Below are 19,347 nucleotides of genomic sequence, written 5' to 3'. Positions count from 1 at the left end.
TTTTTCCAAATGTGGTTCTGTGTAGTTTGATTTTTTATATAATTAATATATTAATATACTACATATTTTGAAGAGGGCTTCTGTGGTAGCTCAGATGGTAAACAGTCTGCCTGGAGTGCGGAAAACCTAGGTTCGATCCCTGGGTCAGGAAGATACCCTGGAGAAGGAAATAGCTACCCACTCCAGTATTCTTGCCTGGAGAATTTCTTAGAGAGGGAGCCTGGTGGGCTATAGTCCATGGGTTCGCATAGAGTTGGACGTGACAGAGCAATTAACGATCTCGCTTTCACATATTTTGAAAATGATGTAGCTTTGGATTTATTGCTATAATTACTATATATTTTTATTTTTAAAAGTAAATATAATCACAGTCACTTAAATTATCCTTAAAAAAATTTTTTTTTAGGATCCCAAAGAATATCTTCCATTTCTGAATACACTTAAGAAAATGGAAACGAATTATCAGCGGTTCACTATAGATAAATACTTGAAACGATATGAAAAGGCCATTGGCCACCTAAGCAAATGTGGTAAGTATGAGTTAGTATATTTATTTCTGTTCAAATATTCTGTGGTAGGGTATGAATTGAAGTCAAATGTTAGTTTAGACAGACTGATTTCAGTTTCCACACCTGAAAATGTTAACAGCTGTGGCCGCAGACCTTATTTTTGTCAGTTTTGATAAACTGAGGGTACAGTGATGTCTGCGTGAACTCGGGGAGCTGTCAGTTTTGAAAAGCTGAGGGTACAGCAGATGTCTCTGAGTGAACTCAGGGAGCCCCATAGTTCAGACCCTTTTGAGTCAAGTGATCACCTTTGAAACTCACTTCTGTGTCTCAAAATCGCAATTGGTTGATGGCTTCATTCTTCTCATGGTGTATGCAAACACCCTAAGGAGACTTAGCTTGTCTGAGTGGCCATACCTTCTGTGCCCCGAAAGACACAGTTCTGACTGGCAGTCGTATGAAGTAGAACCAGCACGATGCCAGGTGGTCGTTTCACCCATGCCTGACTGGTGCTGAACCTCGGCCTTCAGTATTCATGATTTTTTTCCTGATGGCTGAGAGGTGCTTCCATTCAGGTCTCTGTTCCTTGGAGAATCAGGTTCATCTGGGCTAGGCTGGGACTCAGGCGTGTGTATATGGTTAATAAGCTCCCTAGATGATTCTTATTAAGAAGTTTAAGAAAACACTGGGCTGGATGGTCATTTCTCGGGGGCCGTGTAAAATTCCTTTTGAGCAGAGCTCTGATCCCAATTAGTGCTTCTCAAATCTCAGAATCTGCAGCGGTGCTCATTAAAGTTCACATTCCTGCATTCCATTCCTCTGGATACTCTAATTATGCAGGTCTTAAAAAGCTCCCTTGTTGATTTTATGTAAGGACCAGTGGTAGAGATGCAATCCAATATGCTTCTCTAGTCTTAAGCTTGTGTGTGTATAAATCTTATTCCTGTAGGACCGGAGTACTTCCCAGAATGCTTAAACTTAATAAAAGATAAAAACTTGTATAACGAAGCTCTGAAGCTCTACCCACCGAACTCGCAGCAGTACCAGGTGGGTAACGTGTGAAATGAGTGCTCCTGATTTTGCTTCGTGCTGCCGTTGGAAAGGGATGAGGATCTGGTGTCCCTGACACTTTCCTTGGTTTCAGAGTTAATCTTCAAACTAATTACTCTTATCTTGAGCTTCTTATCTGAGAGAATGGCCCTCATCTGTTCCTCTTGGAAAGAAGTTGCCCAGGCCAGAAGCCTAGGCATTGTCGCTGGATCCTCATTGGAAATACCTTGGCGGCTTCCATCCTGCCCCCTCCAGCCCAGCCTCACCGAGCATCCTGAATAGTGCATCTTTCCCATATAATTCTGCATGAAGTTTGGTTTATTTGTTTAAACAAACATCTGTTTAGCTTTTCTCATATGCTAGATACTTCACTTATCAGATGTTACATGAAATCTCACAACAGCCTGATAGATGTGCACGATTTTAAATGAGGAAGCACTTTGCCCAAGAACCTGCGATGTGGAGCCCATGCCATCATCAGCACCATTTTCACTTTGTCCACAAATTGCACACATCTTGCTGTGATCTGGCCGCTGCCTCCTCTTGAGCATCGGCTTTCTGTGCCAGCCCTCTGCCTCCCTGTCCTTTAGCCCTCCTTGTCCTTCTAAACTTGGTTCTCCTCTGCCAGAAAACCATTCCTGGAGGAGGTGCCAGACACTGAGCTCCCAGCACACCTCCTTCTTGCCTTGGGGATGGCATTTATCAATCTGCCTTGTACTGATTTTTTCCCCACCAGGCTGTGGGTTCCCTTAAGGGCAGGGACCCCATGTTTTATCCCTCTGTTTCCCTGCCTAATGCTGAGCTTGGGGAACAGAGAATTTGGCCAGAGGCCGCCTCTTTGCTCTCATGTTCATGATCTGTTCCTCTCCTGTGCACTCTCCGCTTCAGTCGTACTGGCCTCCTTGTTATTCCGACCTGTGTGTTCCGTACTCATTCCTGCCTGATCGCCACGGTGCCTTCTGTGCTCTTGGTGCAGAACACTCTCCCTTAACTCTTCACATTGCTTCTCCTCACAGCCCTCTGAAATAGCATTCCCATCACCGTGTCCCTTTACCACGGTCTACCATTATATTGTTGACCATGTCGGGTTTATAAAGTATGTTCTCTTTCACCTCCATAACAGTAGCTTGATCATGGTTCTTGTTAGAGTTTTCTGTGTTTGGTTGGTTGGCTGTTTTTTTTTTTTTTTTACCCTTGTTATATTTTTTGCATTGCTGTCTTACTCCCACTGCGCTGAATAGTACTCAGTAATTATTTGTTGGATGAACAAACAGCATATCCTCAGTAAGGTTTTGAATGAAAAAAAGATTGAATTCATTAGTCATCCACAGAAAAATTACTTATTTTCTAAGTAATTCCAAGGAATTTCAAGTAATTTCAAGTATAATGATCAAGACAGCCTTCTCTAGAGATTTAAAGAACAAGTTGCCACCTCTCCTCACTGACCCTGTGTCTCCTCCTGTCCCAGGACATCAGCATTGCTTACGGGGAACACCTGCTGCGGGAGCACCTCCATGAGCCGGCCGGGCTCGTGTTCGCCCGCTGCGGTGCTCACGAGAAAGCTCTCAGCGCCTTTCTGGCCTGTGGCAGCTGGCAGCAAGCGCTCTGTGCAGCGGCCCAGCTTCACTTGCCCGCAGAGCAGCTGGCTGGCCTGGGCAGGACTCTGGCAGGTAAACACGGTCGTTAAGGTTCTCCCAAACGAGAACTTCCCCTAAGGGTTTGTGTTTCTTTGGTTTCTTTTGGAATTTTTGCAAATATCTGTAAGGCAGCCCACCTTGATGCCCTCTCACAGGCACTGATAAAAATTAATTTGGAATGGCTTACTAGGTAGAGTAAAAGTTGAACTGCTACAAGAGTCCCCAGATACGATGGCACGATAGGGAAAGCAGTTTACGTCTCTCTCGTAGTTCTGGCAGGTCTTCCCATGGTGCAGATCTGCTGTCTCTTCGGCAGTAGTTGAAGCTGGATTTTTTCCGTATCCGTGTTCCAGTCCTCGGGGAAGGGAAAAGCTGGAGTCATTAGAGAACACTTTAACCTTTTTTTTAATACTTATTTATTTATTAATATTCTTAGTTATTTGGATGCGGCAGGTCTTAGTCGTGACATATGGGATCTAGTTCCCAAACCTCGGCCCCCTGAATCGGGAGTGCAGAGTCTTAGCCACAAGAGCACCAGGGAAGTCCCAGGAACACTTAACTTTAAGTTGGCGATGACCTAGCTAACCCTCCTTCTCCACCTCATTCACTGAAACTCACACCTCATAGGTACACTTGGTACAGTGTAGCTGGGTAGCCAGGAGCCCTATAAGAATGTAAAGATGAATTTGGGGATGGAGCCATTCAAATACAGACAGTAGATTGTTGGGAAATGAAAACACAATGGCGGTTTTCAGAAATGAGGCCAAATGTATAAGCAGTCCGAAAGCAGAGCCAGTTCAGCCGTTTCCGGCTGTGAAACCAGAGGCGAGGCTGTTGCAGAGTCTGATTTCTTAGAGTGGAGCGGCGTTCCCAGGGTGCCCAGCAGAAGAGACAGGTGGGGCTCTGGCCCTCACAATCGTGCCTGAAGTGAGTGACTGGTATATTTTCCCCCTAATTTTCAAAAGAGTCTTGTAAATATTGTTACGATTTCCCCCAAAACAGTCCTGAAAAAAAATTTCAAATTACAGTGTGTTAAACGTATGAACATATTCTATTTAGTTATTTCACTTTGTTTTTTTTCCCCTGGGGATTAAAAAAATGTGTGAGATTATGACTTTTCTTTTTCTGGCATTTTCTGGTTATCAGATGGGCTTCCCTGGTAGCTCAGCATATTGGTTCTGTAGACTCTTGTGTAAGCCCTTTCGATTTCCAAGCTGAAGTCTTTTTACAAGTACTGAGAAGTCCTTATTTGAGTCCTGTTAAAACTGTTCATTCTGGCTCCATTGATACTTGTGCTCTAGAAACTTGTTATTTGTAGCTTATACTTTCCAGCTCTGTTCTTGGGGTCTGTTATCTTACATTTTTTGTGACTCTTAGCTTCCTGTTTTTCATGCCTTATAGTGCAATATACCTAGTTTTTCCAGATGTTTAGCAGAAAAAGGTGGAGAAGAGAGTGGCCAAAGATTTTTGGGAACTGTTATAAGGTGGAGTCACTTCATTCATACATTTAACTTAGGCAGTTCACACAAGTCACCAAAAGAGAGAAAAGATAGCTGTTTAGTAGAGGTGACTCTTCCTGGTTTTGTAAATGATACTATGCCCTGGAATTAGCATGAAATAGAAGACATGAATCTGCCAGCCCCTTAGTTAACTTTGGTTTCTATGTGTCTCTCATCGAGGCACACACCCTCTCAACTGGACCAAGAGTGATTCTCAAATCTAAAGATACTGCCACATTCCCGACAAATGCCAACCACCCCCATCTAGTGCTCAACCAAAGAAACAGCAGCATCTTCCTATTGGAGGAAGAAATGGATTCGTGAGAGTGCTAGGTCAGTTTCCATATGAATGCTTGTAAACATTTTTTCCTGAATGATTTTGACTATATGTGATTTTCACATCCCATGCTAAATTTAGATTTTAACTGCCACTTCAGGATAGGACTCTGGTATTCCTGCCTATATCTCTGTTAGAAATTCACAAAGTATTAATACTTTGCTTGATGGAAAAAAGACATAATGCCGTAGGTGGCTCAGTGGTATAGAATCTGCCTGCCAATGCAGGAGATGCAGGTTAGATCCCTGAGTCAGGAAGATCCCTGGAGGAGGAAATGGCAACCCACTCTGGTATTTTTGCCTGGAAAATCCCATGGATCGAGGAGCCTGGTGGTCTACAGTCCATGGAGTTGCAGAGTCGGACATGACTGAGCACACGCATCAAAGACATACTGATGAAGCATGTTAGCAAGAGAACGGTTAACTCTGTCTTACCCAGTGCTTCACAAACATGCTTGGCCTGAGAACGGTTTCTTGGTCCTGCCTTTCATTGTTCTTTGAACGATCCTGGGGAACACTTTTGAATAATGCTATTTTAAAGCAGCTCATTTTGCGTGTATACTCTGTAGAGCTCAATCTCCAATATGTCGGAGACCATTTTGACTTAAATAGTACCACTGAAAACCATTTCCCCTTGTGTTTTGGTTGATCTTTGCCAACTAGGAGAGTCAAATGCTTATTATTGTCTTTGCAGGAAAGCTAGTTGAGCAGAGCAAACACAGTGATGCGGCCACAGTTTTGGAACAGTACGCTCAGGTAAACTCAGTTCTTCCCTTCCACTCATACCCCCGCAACACACACGCACCAAGTAATTATTTCCCATTTGTACCTTAGCAATCATGAAAATGAAAGGAACTGTGGATATTTAGGAAATCCAGAGATAGTATTTCCCTTGAAGGTCTTCCATCTTGCCTACTTGACTTGGAAATCTAAATCCAGTATATCTCTAAATAATTGTAATTTCTGTGAGGTAGAATACCAAAGAACTCTAATATGCACTAGTGGCTTGACCTTGGTGGAAAGTAGAAATTAAATCATAAGGCAATTATATTTTTTATATTAACATACCAAAGTAGGAACAATGAGAAAAGACCATTCTAAACCAAAGTGATTGAACTTGAGACCTCCTTTTTTGGCTTTCACTCGCATTGTCTCTCTTGGAAATGTCTGTTTTACCTCAGGCAGCTTTTTGGGTTCCAGTTTTCCAGCAGATTATAAAGTATCCATACGAGCTTTTGATAGAATTGTAGATTTATTATGAAAACAGTAAATCCATGCATTGTCATGGGCCACAGACTCAAAGGACACAGGCATACGAATGTTAGCAGGGATTCCTTCCTTGTAGAGTTTTGGCTTTTGATCAGAAAGTGTTGTTACTGTTGTTACTAGCAGGCACACTTGCATAACTAGATTATGCTTTTATAATACTTCATTGTCTTTTGTGTAATAAGGATGAGTGAAAGAAGATAATTAAAATTTGATATCACTAGATCCTAAAAAGAGAAGATGGTGATTCAACTGAAAACATGAAGACATATCCCACTGAAGATGGTTAATTAAATGGATAGGATGCTCGCTTGTGATTTCTAACATTTCTGTTTGATTCTTAGGATTTTTCTGTCTCTGGTCTCATTACCCATCTGTCCTTGCATGTTGTCTCTTTTTTCCATTTGAGGTGTTATCATATTTATCATACTCATGTTTTAATTCCCAGCCTCATAATCTCAAGATACCTGCCATATCAGTGTCCGGTTCTGATGCTTGCTCTGACTCTTCAAACTGCATTTTTATCCCTTTTTAAAAATGCCTTGTAGTTTTTTGTCAAAAGCCTAATGTGATACCTGGGTAAAAGGAAATTTGATCAGAAGGCTTTTAGTGACATGATGAGGCTGGGGTTTGAGTAGCAGGAGGCGTGTTCTCTAGTCCTGTGATTAGGCCTCAGTCTGAGTATGTGCTTCAGCTGTGGACTTCACCAGGGCTTGTCAGTTTGTTTTTCACCCCTCAGTAGGACAGGAAAGTTAGAGTGGGCCAGAGTTGGGTATTTCCCTGCCCCCACATTGGAGGTCCTGGTGAAACCCTCTTTGATTAGGCTCTGGCAAAATATTTTCTCTTGAGAGCAGGTCTTATTAAAATCAGCATGCTTTGGGTATATTTTCACGTCTCCTTTTTCCTTCCCCCTGCTAGAAATATGCAGATATTTCCTCATGTTCACTATGAGAACTTCTCTTAAGGCTCCTGGAGGTAAAAACTCATAAAAATGTAGCATCTCCCTAAGTATGGACCCCTATAGAGTATTTAACTCTTGGTCTTGTCTACAGTGAGTGATACTAGCTAGAGAAGTTCAGTCTTTCACCCTGTGTGTGATATTTGCTAGTTTTTGGCAAAGGAGTTGTTTGTTCAGTAGATGCGAGAAACTGGTAAGGCTCTTATTGGATTTGGCAAACTACAACCTGGGGGCCAAAACTAGCCGACCACGCGTTTTGTTAATAAAGTTGTATTGGAACATAGCCCCACCAGTTGTTTACACATTGTGTGGCTGCTGTTGCACTTAAAACCAGGAGAGTTTGAGGACTTGTAACAGTCTGTCCCAGAAAGCCTAAAATATTAACTGTCTTGCTTTTTATGGAAAAAAAATTGCCAATCCTTGCCCTCTTGGGTTGAGAAAATTCTCCTCTGTTTCTGGTTCTGAGAGTTTTTATCATGAATGAGTATTAAATTTTGCCAAATGACTCAAGATATGTTTTTTGTTTAGACCAGTGATAGGGTGAATTGCATTGACTTTTTAAAAAATTCTTTTATATTGAAGTATAGTTGATTTATATGTTGTGGTAATATACAGGAAAGTGATTTGGTTTTATATATATACATTTATACATTTATATATATACATTTTTTATATTCTTTTCCATTATGGTTTATCATTGCATACTGAATATGTCAACAGTTCTCTGCGCTATATAGTAGGGCCTTGTTGTTTATCCACTCCATATGTAATAGCTTACCTCTGCTAACCCACCCTCCCACTCCATCCCTCGCCTAACCTCCCTTGGCAGCTGCGCACCTGTTCTATAAGTGTGAGTGTGTTTCTGCTTCATAGATAGGTTCGTTTGTGTCATATTTAGACTCCATATAAGCGATACCATGTGGGATTTGTCTTTCTCTTTCTGACTTTATGTAGTATGGTAATCTCTAGTTGCATGCATGCTGCTGCACACGGCACTGTTTCTTTCTTTTTCACGGCTGAGTAGTATTCCGTTGTACATATGGACCACATCTTCATCCATGCATCTGTTGATGGACATCTAGGTTGTTTCCGTATCTTGGCTATTGTGGATAGTGCTGCTGCGAACAATATGATAGATGTACACATACACAAGAGAGTTCCAGAAAAACATCTATTTCTGCTTTATTGACTATGCCAGAGCCTTTGACTGTGTAGATCACAAGAATCTGTGGAAAATTCTGAAAGAGATGGGAATACCAGACCACCTGACCTGCCTCTTGAGAAAACCATATGCAGGTCAGGAAGCAACAGTTAGAACTGGACATGGAACAACAGACTGGTTCCAAATAGGAAAAGGAGTACGTCAAGGCTGTATATTGCACCCTGCTTATTTAACTTATATGCAGAGTACATCATGAGAAATGCTGGGCTGGGAGAAGCACAAGCTGGAATCAAGATTGCTGGGAGAAATATCAGTCACCTCAGATATGCAGATGACACCACCCTTATGGCAGAAAGTGAAGAGGAACTAAAAAGCATCTTGATAAAAGTGAAAGAGGAGAGTGAGAAAGTTGGCTTAAAGCTCAACATTCAGAAAATGAAGATCATGGCATCTGGTCCCATCACTTCATGGGAAATAGATGGGGAAACTGGCTGACTATTTTTCTGTGCTCCAAAATCACTGCAGATGGTGATTGTAGCCATGAAATTAAAAGACGCTTACTCCTTGGAAGGAAAGTTATGACCAACCTAGATAGCATATTAAAAAATGGAGACATTACTTTGCCAACAAAGGTCCGTCTAGTCAAGGCTGTGGTTTTTCCAGTAGTCATGTATGGATGTGAGAGTTGGACTGAAGAAAGCTGAGCACCGAAGAATTGATGCTTTTGAACTGTGGTGTTGGAGAAGACTCTTGAGAGTCCCTTGGACTGCAAGGAGATACAACCAGTCCATCCTAAAGGAGATCAGTCCTGGATGTTCATTGGAAGGACTGATGTTGAAGCTGAAACTCCAATACTTTGGCCACCTGATGCGAAGAGCTGACTCACTGGAAAAGACCCTAATGCTGGGAAGAATTGAGGGCAGGAGGAGAAGGGGATGACAGAGTATGAGATGGTTAGATGGCATCAGCAACTCAGTGGACATGAGTTTGGGTGAACTCTGGGAGTTGGTGATGGACAGGGAGGCCTGGCGTGCTGCGGTTTATGGGGTTGCAGAGTTGGACATGACTGAGCGACTGAACTGAACACATATGCACATATGGAGGAATATTATTCAGTCAAAAAATAATGAAAAATTGGTGCATGCTACAGCTTAGATAAAACTTGAAAAGATTATGCTGAGTGAAATAAATTAGATATAAAAGGACAAATATTGTATAATTCTACTTATATGAGGTACCTAGAGTAGTCAGATTCATAGAGATACAGTAGAACGATGGTTGCTGAAGGTGGGCAGTGGGGAGAGAGGGGATTTATTGTTTCATGGATATAGAATTTCCTTTTTGCAAGATAAAAGTTTTGGAAATTGATAGTAGTGGTGGTTTCACAACAGTGTGAATTTGCTTGATGTGCCTGAGCTATACATTAAATGGCTAAAAGGGTGCATTTTATATTGAATTTTGCTATAGTCAAAAAAATAAGGGGAGAGAAAAGGAACAAAGAACTGATGAATCTTTAAAACATAAACTTATGAAGTCAGGCACAAAAAGTCACCTATTGTGTGGCTCCTTTTATATAATATATCCAGACTGTGCAAATCCAGAGAGACAGAAAGCAGATTAGAAGTTACCAGGGGGTGAGAGGAGTGGGAAGTATGGAGGGATTGGTTAATGGATATGAAGTGTATTTATGTGATGATAAAAAAATTTTGAAAGTAGGGAGAGCTTGTGATTACACAACATTGTGATATAGTAAACAGCATCAAATACTCTTTAAAATTATTCATTGTATGTTATTAATATATGAATTTTATGTCAATAACACACATTTCCAGTCAAGCAAAACACGTATACTGTGTTTCTTTGGGACATATGGTATAGGCCTGAAGTGATCCTTTGGGGTCTGGGAAGAAAATGTGTATTTAACCTTCTTAGTTAAAAGTAACTTATTTAAAGTAGTATATATGTATATAGATTGTTTAAAATACTAAAAGCAGATAGAAGAAAATAAAACACCTCATTCCTACCACTCATGCGTGCATGCATGCTAAGTCACTTCAGTCATGTCCGACTCTGTGCGACTATTTCTTTCCAGAGTTTCCTCTCTCCTCTCTACCTTCCCTACTCACCCCCCTACACACACACATGCACGCACACACACACACTCTACACACAGATGTACTTTTTAACCAAAATGAAATTATATTGTTTGTAAATTTGGTTTGTTTGGCTATAATCTTCCTCTCTCTGTGTTGACACATTTTAATTTATCCAATAATGAAAAGTTAAGTTGCCTCAATATTCCAAAGTTGTTTATAGTAGATTGATCCAAATTAGATTCCTTCCTAAGTCCATGTATTGTATTCATTATCTTATGTTCTTTAAGTCCCTTTTTATCTAGTTTATACACACCTTTTTTATGATAGAGATTACTTGAAGAAATCCAGCCAGTTGTCTCTTTTATTTCATCTTCTAAAAACGTGTTTTGTTTTATGTGCTTTTTAAGAACATAACATAATTGTATATTAGGGTACATAATCAAAAGTTTTTAGTGGTAAGGATGTAAGCATCACAGATGGCTTAAAGACTGTAGGCTATACAGATGTTTATTAAACTTATTTCAGTTTTTTATAGGTTTGAAGTTGTTTGAAATACAAAGAGAAAAAAATAAGCATTAAAAGAAAAAAAGGTTTGGAAGGTTACAGTTCGAGTCGACCCTTTTTTCACAGCGTGGTCTTGTTAATTCAGGAGCCCACCTGAATCTCCTGAGTCAGACTTGGAGGTGCAGCTGGGGAAATGGGCGTTTCTAACAGTCTCTCTCGTGGTTTCGGTGCTCAGGGATGTGGAGAGATGATGCTCCCTTGAGTTTCGTGGTCATTTCCAGAACTGACACGCCTTGTTTGTCTTTTGCATCAGCATCTATCAAGCATCTGCTCTAGGGCAGAGCCTAGGCTGAGAAGTGGGACTGTAGCAGCAGAGGCAGCTCTTTGGGCAGTTGTGCAGTTTGATGTGGTGCCATCTGGCGTGCTTGCCCCATTAGCCTGTTACCTTCCTTGATGTTCCCTTGTCAGGACCACGAAGAAGCTGTGCTCGTGCTGCTAGAAGGAGCTGCCTGGGAAGAAGCTCTGAGACTGGTAAGAGGACGCCAGAACTCCCCCCTGCCTGAAGTGCTCAGTAGAACGAGGGCCTGCACGGGCGAGACAGTCAGCCGGAGTCCCTGGTCTTCTGAGGCTTCCGAAGTTTGGCAGTAGTTCAGGTTCTGGTCTAAGGATAAGCAGTGCTTTTTAAATCATTTCGTCAATTTATTCTTGAGGTGTGGAATTAGTCCTCTAAATGAGAAACGTTACTGTTTCTTACTGAAACGGTTTGGGTTTTCTTTGGCCACCTTGTGGGCCTGTTCCTCCGGAAAATATCCTGGTCACCTCTGAAAGCGATTCACTCCCTCGTGTCTTAACTTTCCAGTGACTTGACGTTTTCCTGCCTAAAATCATCTTATTTTTCCTTTTAGGTACACAAATATAACAGACCAGATATTATAGAAACCAACATAAAGCCTTCCATTCTAGAAGGTGAGGGTTGTATTTTAGAAAGCATTCCTGATTTGGAAGTGTCAGGATCGGGGGAGAGGGAGACGGGAGAGTACTGTCTTTGCTGGCACGTCCTTTAATCACGTCAGTGATGAGAGAACGCACTTTATTGAGTCAACCAGAGTTCTCCACTGGGTGGGATCATTGAATTCTGACCATGGTTTTTAAATGTGCTATGTTAAATGGGCTTCCAGTGGTAAAGAATTTGCCTGCCATTACAGAAGACATGGGTTTGATCCCTGGGTCGGGAAGATCCCCCTAGAGAAGAAAACTGACAGCCTGTTCTAGTATTCTTGCCTGGGAAATCCCATGGATGGAGGAGCCTGGGAGGCTACAGTCCATGGAGTCATGAAGAGTTGGACAGACTTAGTGTCTAAACAGTAGCGACAATGATGTTAAATAAATAGTCACACATGAAATATTTGAATGTTAAAAACCTGTGGGGAAGATACCGTTAAAAATTTTTGCATTGAGGAATGGTTGGTAAACTTGCATATGAACTATTTGATAATATCATGTCAAGTGGTTAATTTTCTGTATTTAATAATTATGTTGTGATTATATATATAATATCCTGATTCTTAAGAGAGAGATGCTAAAGTATTTAGGAGGGAAGGATTGTATCTGTAACTTCCTCTCAGAGGGTTCCACAAAAATAACTATGTGTGTGGGAGAGAAAGTAGAGAGAGAAACAGAGGAAACCAAAAATACAGAATGATACTAATAATTGATCAATCTAAGTGAAGTGTGTGTGTGTGTGTGTGTGGTCATGGAATGTTGCAACTTTTATGTAGGTTTGAACTTTCAAAATAAAAAAAATTTTTACAATAAAAAGAAGGGCTTTTCCTGTGGCCTTGTGGTTAAGACAGCTTCCAATTCTGGGGGCACAGGTTCAATCCCTTGTCGGGGAACGAAGATCCTGTATGCTGCACGGCATGTCCAAAAAAATAATAAAAATAAAAAGGACCTTTGCAGAAGATTAATCAAAGATGAGTGTTAATCAGTTCTAGAATACTCTAGTGTACATTGTAATTCCTTAAATGCAAAATGTAAGAGTAGGATGTCAGTTTGACATATAGAAATCTTTGGGAGTAGAGGTTGATTTTAAGCCCTGCACAGTCTACCCTGTAAGTAATGTCTAGCGTTTCTGACATTGACATGCATTCATTCTTACCACGTCTGCTCTCTACTACCCTGTCCAACTTAAAACTGGGAGAGTTCTCTGTGTATCATTCTCTTTACGTACTCCTACCTGGGTCCTGGAAGCATCCTCCTGGGCCCTGTAACAATCCTTCTAGCTCACTCTTGCTTGAATTTTTCTCCACTAATGAGAACCTACAAAAATGCTGATGATTCATCAGCAAAGACCGAATACTTACAGGTTTAGGAAGCATTTCATGACTTTCTTCCTGTTTTTGTTAATAGCTTCCTGTACACTCCTTTTATTTGCCAGTCCTCTCTTAGGTTAGATATTAAAGACTCTTATTCAGGTGATTTTACAAGTTTAGTGGTAGAGTGTTTTCTAGGATGATGTTAATGAACTTAAAGATCTTGAATCTCAATCTCTAGTTCATTCTCCGAAAGCATTGTTGGTTAATTCTCCATTAAATTTAAAGAAAAAAATCTTACTTGAAAAACTTGATAACTTGTTTTCTTTTCATTGAGCTCCAACTCCCTTGCCAACCTCTCACTCCAGTTTTTTCTCTTTGCTTAAACATGTTTAAATTACTTTCCATCTGCACCCTCAGCCCAGAAAAATTATATGGCATTTCTGGACTCTCAGACAGCCACATTCAGTCGCCATAAAAAACGTCTGCTGGTGGTACGAGAGCTGAAGGAGCAGGCCCAGCAGGTGAACCTGGGTGAGTGCCTGCCTGGAGACAGTGGAGCTTGGGGGTGGTGTTGGGGGCAACGTCACACACTGTCTTCTTAGCCGCTTACTGTGCCTCCTGCAGTGTGGTTACTGTGCCAAGTGGAAGTCTGAGGCCTCTGTGAAGGGCATGTGTATGTCTTTGTCATGGGTACTGGGGAGAGTTTGAGGGCAGAATCAAGCACGAACGGGAAGAGGTCTGCCAAACGTTCCCCACTTGGGGAACACAGAGGAACTGACTGCAGTATTTACAGAATGAATCTCCTCATCTCCAAAAGTTCCTTTGCTTTAAGGAAAGAATAAAGACGTTTGGTAAAGTGCTAGCTTACAGTGGTAAAATTGTATTTAATATCTATTGGTGACTAGTAGTTATTGCTACATTGATTTTAGTCTGTTGAGCACAAGCAGAGCACCTCCTTTTTTATTGAAGAGTAGTTGGTGTACAGTGTTGTGCGAGTCCAGTGGCTCAGCTATACACATTTGTGCTGTATTTTAGATCAGCTTTGTACTAGTCTTCCTACCTCATTCGAGGTGACCTGGATAACTATGGTTCATTTACCCTGCTGAAGGTGAACCTTACCTGCAGGGAGTTTTCAACTCTGTGTCTGGTTCTTCTTTTCTAGATGATGAAGCACCCCACGGTCAAGAGTCAGATCTCTTCTCTGAAACCAGCAGTGTCATGAGTGGCAGATACTCTCATAGTAACTCTAGGATATCAGCGTATGTATCATGTTTATTCAGCACACTCGCCATTCCCTGGGTGTGTGGAGAAAGGAGAAGTGAAGAGGTCAGCTTTCCACCAGGACCATGCAGCAGGAGGCGGGGGACTGGGGAAGTTGGCGAAGGACCTTCCCAGCATGTCTAAGAGCTCAGACTTGACTGCAGATGTTTTCTGCTGCAGCTTCGTGGCCTATGTGTTTGCCCGTTGCTCATATGGCACTTAAACTGGGTACTCAATTTATATTTAACATCTGATTTCATTCATTTAACAAATATTAAGCAACTATGTGTAATGTGTAGGCACTGAAAAACTAGAAAGATTATAAAGAAAAGCGAGTTCACACTTCTTCAAAGTTCAGTTGGTCAAAAGTATTTACTGAACTAGCTGTAGTGGATACTACAGAAACCTTTTAAGGAGATGTGAATTAATAAGAACTTGTAAACTTACTTGGGAAACAGAAAACAGTGCATGATGGTATATTTAAACCAAATGGTGTTTTAGGAATTTAGAGTGGACATCTGTGAGATTGGGTGGGATAAACAGAAACTGCAGGAAAGCCACCCAGACTGGGCTTTTGGGAGTTGGGCTGAGGGTCCCAGATGAAACAAATGGCATAATTAAAGACCTCTAAGGCAGGAAAGAATGTGGGGTTCATTTATATATTTTATGATAATAAAATTCCAATCTGATATGTCTGTCTTCTTACTTAAATTTAATTTTGTTGCCTTTAAATTTATTTGCTTTTTACTACAAAATTGAAGCTGGTTGTTCTTCTCATTGTTCCAGCTCTGATTATCAGATGTAATCTCATTTTATTCTGTATCTTAATCAAAACTTCAAGGCCAGGCATCACTTTTTAGGGCCTTCCTTATTATTTCCTGCCTTTTTGCTACCAGTTGAATTTTATGTATCATTTTAACACCTTCACCATTTTCCCAAAAATACAAGCACCATCTGTATATACCCTGGTTTCCCAAAAAGTTGGTGACCACAGTTATTGCTACCTTCATTTTAATCTGCTGAGCACAAGGAGAGCTCTCCTCTTTTTCTTTATTGAAGCATAGTTGATTTACAATGTTGTGATAATCTCAGCTGTACAGCAAAGTGATTCAGTTATACACATATATACATTCTTTGTTTATAGTTTCTTCCATTGTGGTTTATCACAGGATACCGAATATAATTCCCTGTGCTATACAGTAGGATCTTGTTTATCCATTCCAGTGTAATACTTTACATCTACCAACCCCAAACTCACAGTCCATCCATCTCCCTCTCCCTCTCCTCAGCTATAAGTCTGTTCTGTGTCTGTGAGTCTGTTTCATAGACAGGTTCATCTGTGCTGTGTTTTAGATTCTGTGTATAAATGATACCGTGTTTCTTTCTCTTTCTGACTGACTTCACTTAATCTGGTCATCTTAGTTGCACCCATGATGCTGCACATGGCGTTGTTTGACGCCTTTTATGGCTGAGTAGTATTCTGTTGTGTATGTACACCGCATCTTCTTTATCAAGTCATCTGTCAGCGGATATTCAGGTTGTTCATGTCTTGGGGCTGTTGTGAATAATGCTGCTGTGGACATAGGGGTGCATATATCTTTTTGGATCAGAGTTTTCTCCAGGTATATGCCCAAGAGTGGGGTTGCTGGGTCATATTGTAATTCTGTTTTTAGTTTTCTGAGGAACCGCCACACTGTTTTCCATAGTGGCTGTACAAACTTGCATTCCCACCAACAGTATAGGAGGGTTCCCTTTTCTGCACACCCTCTTCGGCATTTATTTACAGACTTATTAATGGTGACCATTTTGACTGGTGTCTAGTGGTACCTCACTGTAGTTTTGATTTGCATTTCTGTAATAATTAGTGATGTTGACCATCTTTTTCACATGCCTGGTGGCCATCTATATGTTTTTTTTTTGCAGAAATGTGGGCTAAGATCTTTAGCCCGTTTTTTGACAGGGTTGTTTGTTTTGTGTTGTTGAGTTGTGTGAGTTGTTGGTGTATTTTGGAAATGAAGCCCTTGCCTACTGCATGGTCTGCAGATCTTTTTCTCCCATTCTGTAGATCGTTTTTACTTATTTTTTCGTGGCTTCCTTTGCTGTGCAAAAGCTTGTAAGTTTGTTTACTTTTGTTTTCATCTCTGTTGCCTTGGGAGACTGGCCTAAGAAAGCGCTGGTACAATTTTTGCCATAGAATGTTTTGCGTATGCTCTCTTCTGGGAGTTGCATGGTGTCATGTCTTAATTATGTTTAAGTCTTCAAGCCATTTTGAGGTTATTTCTGTGTACAGTGAGAGGGTATGTTTTAACTGCCTCTGTTTACATGTGGCTGTCCAGCTTTTCCAACACCAGTTGCTGAAGAGACTTCTTCCCGTCTGATATTCCTGACTCTCTTACAGAAGACTAACTCCTAGTAGGTGGGCAGGTTTATTTCTAGGCTCTCTCTTCTGCTCCATTGATCCACGTGTCTGTTTTTGTGCCAGTGCCGTGCTGTTTTGATTCCTGTAGCTCTGGAGTGTGTCTGAAGTCTGGGAAGGCTATGCCTCCTGCTTTGTTCTTTTTCTGCAGAATTGCTTCAGCAGTTCTGGGTCACCTATGGTTCCATAGAATTTAGGGATTATTTGTTCCAGTTCTGTGAAAACAGTCATGGGTCATTTGATAGGGATTATATTACATCAGTAGATTGCCATTTTAACAATGTTAATTCTTGTAGTCCAAGAACATGGGATTTCTTTCCATATCTTTGAATCATCTTCAGTTTCCTTTCTTAATGTTTTATAGTTCTCAGTGTATGAGTCTTTAATCTCCTTAATCAGGTTTATTCGTAAGTATTTTGTTTTGGGGACTGCAGTTTTGAAAAGTATTGTTTTTTTACATTCCCATTCCGATATTTCATTGCTGTTATAAAGAAATGCAACCAGTTTCTGATGTCATTCTTTTATCTTGCTACTTTGCTGAATTCATTTATCAGATCTAGAAGTTTTTATGTGGAGTCCTTAGGGTTTTCCAAATATAGTATCATGTCATCCCTCTCTAATGACAATTCCTAATGACCTTTTGTTTCTTTTTCTTTTCTGATTGCTGTGGCTAGGGCTTCCAGTACCTAGGGCTTCCAGTACCACGTTGAAGAGAAGTGCTGGGAATGGGCATCCTTGTCTTGTTTCAGGTTTTAGTGGGAAGGGCTTAAGGAGAGCCCCTTTTAAAACACCTCTAATATCTAACAGGCGATCATCTAAGAATCGGCGCAAAGCGGAGCGGAAGAAGCACAGCCTCAAGGAGGGGAGTCCACTGGAGGATGTGGCCCTTTTGGAGGCATTGAGTGAAGTGGTGCAGGGGACTGAGAAATTGAAAGGTATATTTTCAATACTGATGATTCTTGCCCACATAAAAACCATAGTAAATACATCACTTCAGGGCACTTTTGTAAAACAAAACTTCTCAGCCCAGAGGCCTTTCTCATTGGCATTCACCTACTCAGGATGTGAAGGATGATCATTGAAGTCAGAAAGTTTACCCAAGGCCACACAGGGCCTAAACTGTTAAGCAGGTTTGCTCTGGGATGAAAATAAAGGTTAAAATCCAGTCCATCCCCTTCACTTGCTACATCGTGGACTTGGGAATAAGTCTTATTGGTCTGGAGAAAGACATCTATCTTTCTATTTGGCCTTTTGGGAATTTCCCTGGGGGCTTCCCAGGGAAGTAATAATAAAGTAATAATAATGGTGCTAATAGTAAAGAACCTGGCTGTCAGTGCAGGAGACATAAGGGATGCAGGTTCGATCACTGAGTTGAGAGGATCCCCTGGAGGAGGGCATGGCAACCCACTCCGGTATTTTTGCCTGGAGGATCCCCATGGACAGAGGAGCCTGGTGGGCTACAGTCCATACAGTCACAAAGAGTCAGACACGACTGAAGTGACTTAGCACACATACATGCATCTCTGAAATCAGGAGAAGGATTGAGGAGACACTAATCCCCTGCTTGGGCTGCAGTGGATTTGTTTTCTTTTTGTAGTAGATATGTTAAATTATTCTAGCTTTGGAGAAGAAAGGAGAAAATATGGAAGATATTGTGTGATATTAGATATTTTTTGCTTGGGAAAGAGTCTCTGTTAGGATTCTAGCAATGGAGCTGGTAATACAACTTAACCACTCTCTCAAATTTCTTCTCTCTAGATGAAATAGGCCATATTTTAAAGATGCTCTTTCTCTTTGAGTTTGATGAGCAAGGAAGGGAGTTACAGAAGGCCTTTGAAGATACTCTGCTGTTAATGGAAAGGTCACTTCCAGAAATTTGGACTCTCACCCCCCAGCAGAGTTCAGCTACACCTGTAAGTTTTCCTCAGAAACACAATGTGTTTTTCATGTTAAAATCACTTTCACAGATTATTACTCTCATAGTGTCTTAACAGTCAAAGCAAAAGATTTTCCTTTTCTCAAAACATACCATACCACAGTTCAATTATCTTAGCAAGCTGCTGGTAAGAAGACTTTGTGATAGAACTTGTAGTACACCTCGGCCTAGGTTAAGTTCGCGTTTAGTTCTCTTTTCCACATGAAACCACTGTCACAGAGAAGATGGGAGTCAGATGGTTGCCCCTGGCCTGCAGTGAAGTTGTTAAGGTCGACCAGAACTGGCCCCTCACCTCTCTGTTCACACTTATGATGGGATCTGAATTCTTTAAAGGAAGCCCAGATAATTGCTGTAAATTTGACTTGTCACTTCTGTGTTGTTACGACATGATTACTAATTATGTTAA

The 19,347-nt window shown here is 41.0% G+C and overlaps 1 protein-coding gene across 1 annotated transcript in view; it reads left to right on the top strand.

Annotated features, from left to right (window-relative positions):
• Window positions 1–19,347, top strand: part of ELP1 (elongator acetyltransferase complex subunit 1) — a 58,367-nt gene that overhangs the window by 33,235 nt on the left and 5,785 nt on the right. Inside the window, exons 26-35 of the mRNA XM_052644460.1 lie at window positions 407–530; window positions 1,456–1,553; window positions 3,025–3,226; window positions 5,723–5,784; window positions 11,483–11,545; window positions 11,920–11,980; window positions 13,747–13,860; window positions 14,492–14,588; window positions 17,813–17,940; window positions 18,764–18,918. Coding sequence (XP_052500420.1) covers window positions 407–530; window positions 1,456–1,553; window positions 3,025–3,226; window positions 5,723–5,784; window positions 11,483–11,545; window positions 11,920–11,980; window positions 13,747–13,860; window positions 14,492–14,588; window positions 17,813–17,940; window positions 18,764–18,918 — 1,104 coding nt within the window. The remainder of the gene's footprint in view (window positions 1–406; window positions 531–1,455; window positions 1,554–3,024; window positions 3,227–5,722; window positions 5,785–11,482; window positions 11,546–11,919; window positions 11,981–13,746; window positions 13,861–14,491; window positions 14,589–17,812; window positions 17,941–18,763; window positions 18,919–19,347) is intronic.

This window comes from Budorcas taxicolor, chromosome 8 (assembly GCF_023091745.1).
Source record: "Budorcas taxicolor isolate Tak-1 chromosome 8, Takin1.1, whole genome shotgun sequence".
Lineage (NCBI taxonomy): Eukaryota > Metazoa > Chordata > Mammalia > Artiodactyla > Bovidae > Budorcas > Budorcas taxicolor.
The sequence above is the reverse complement of the archived record's forward strand: the minus strand, read 5'-3'. Positions and strand labels throughout refer to the sequence as shown.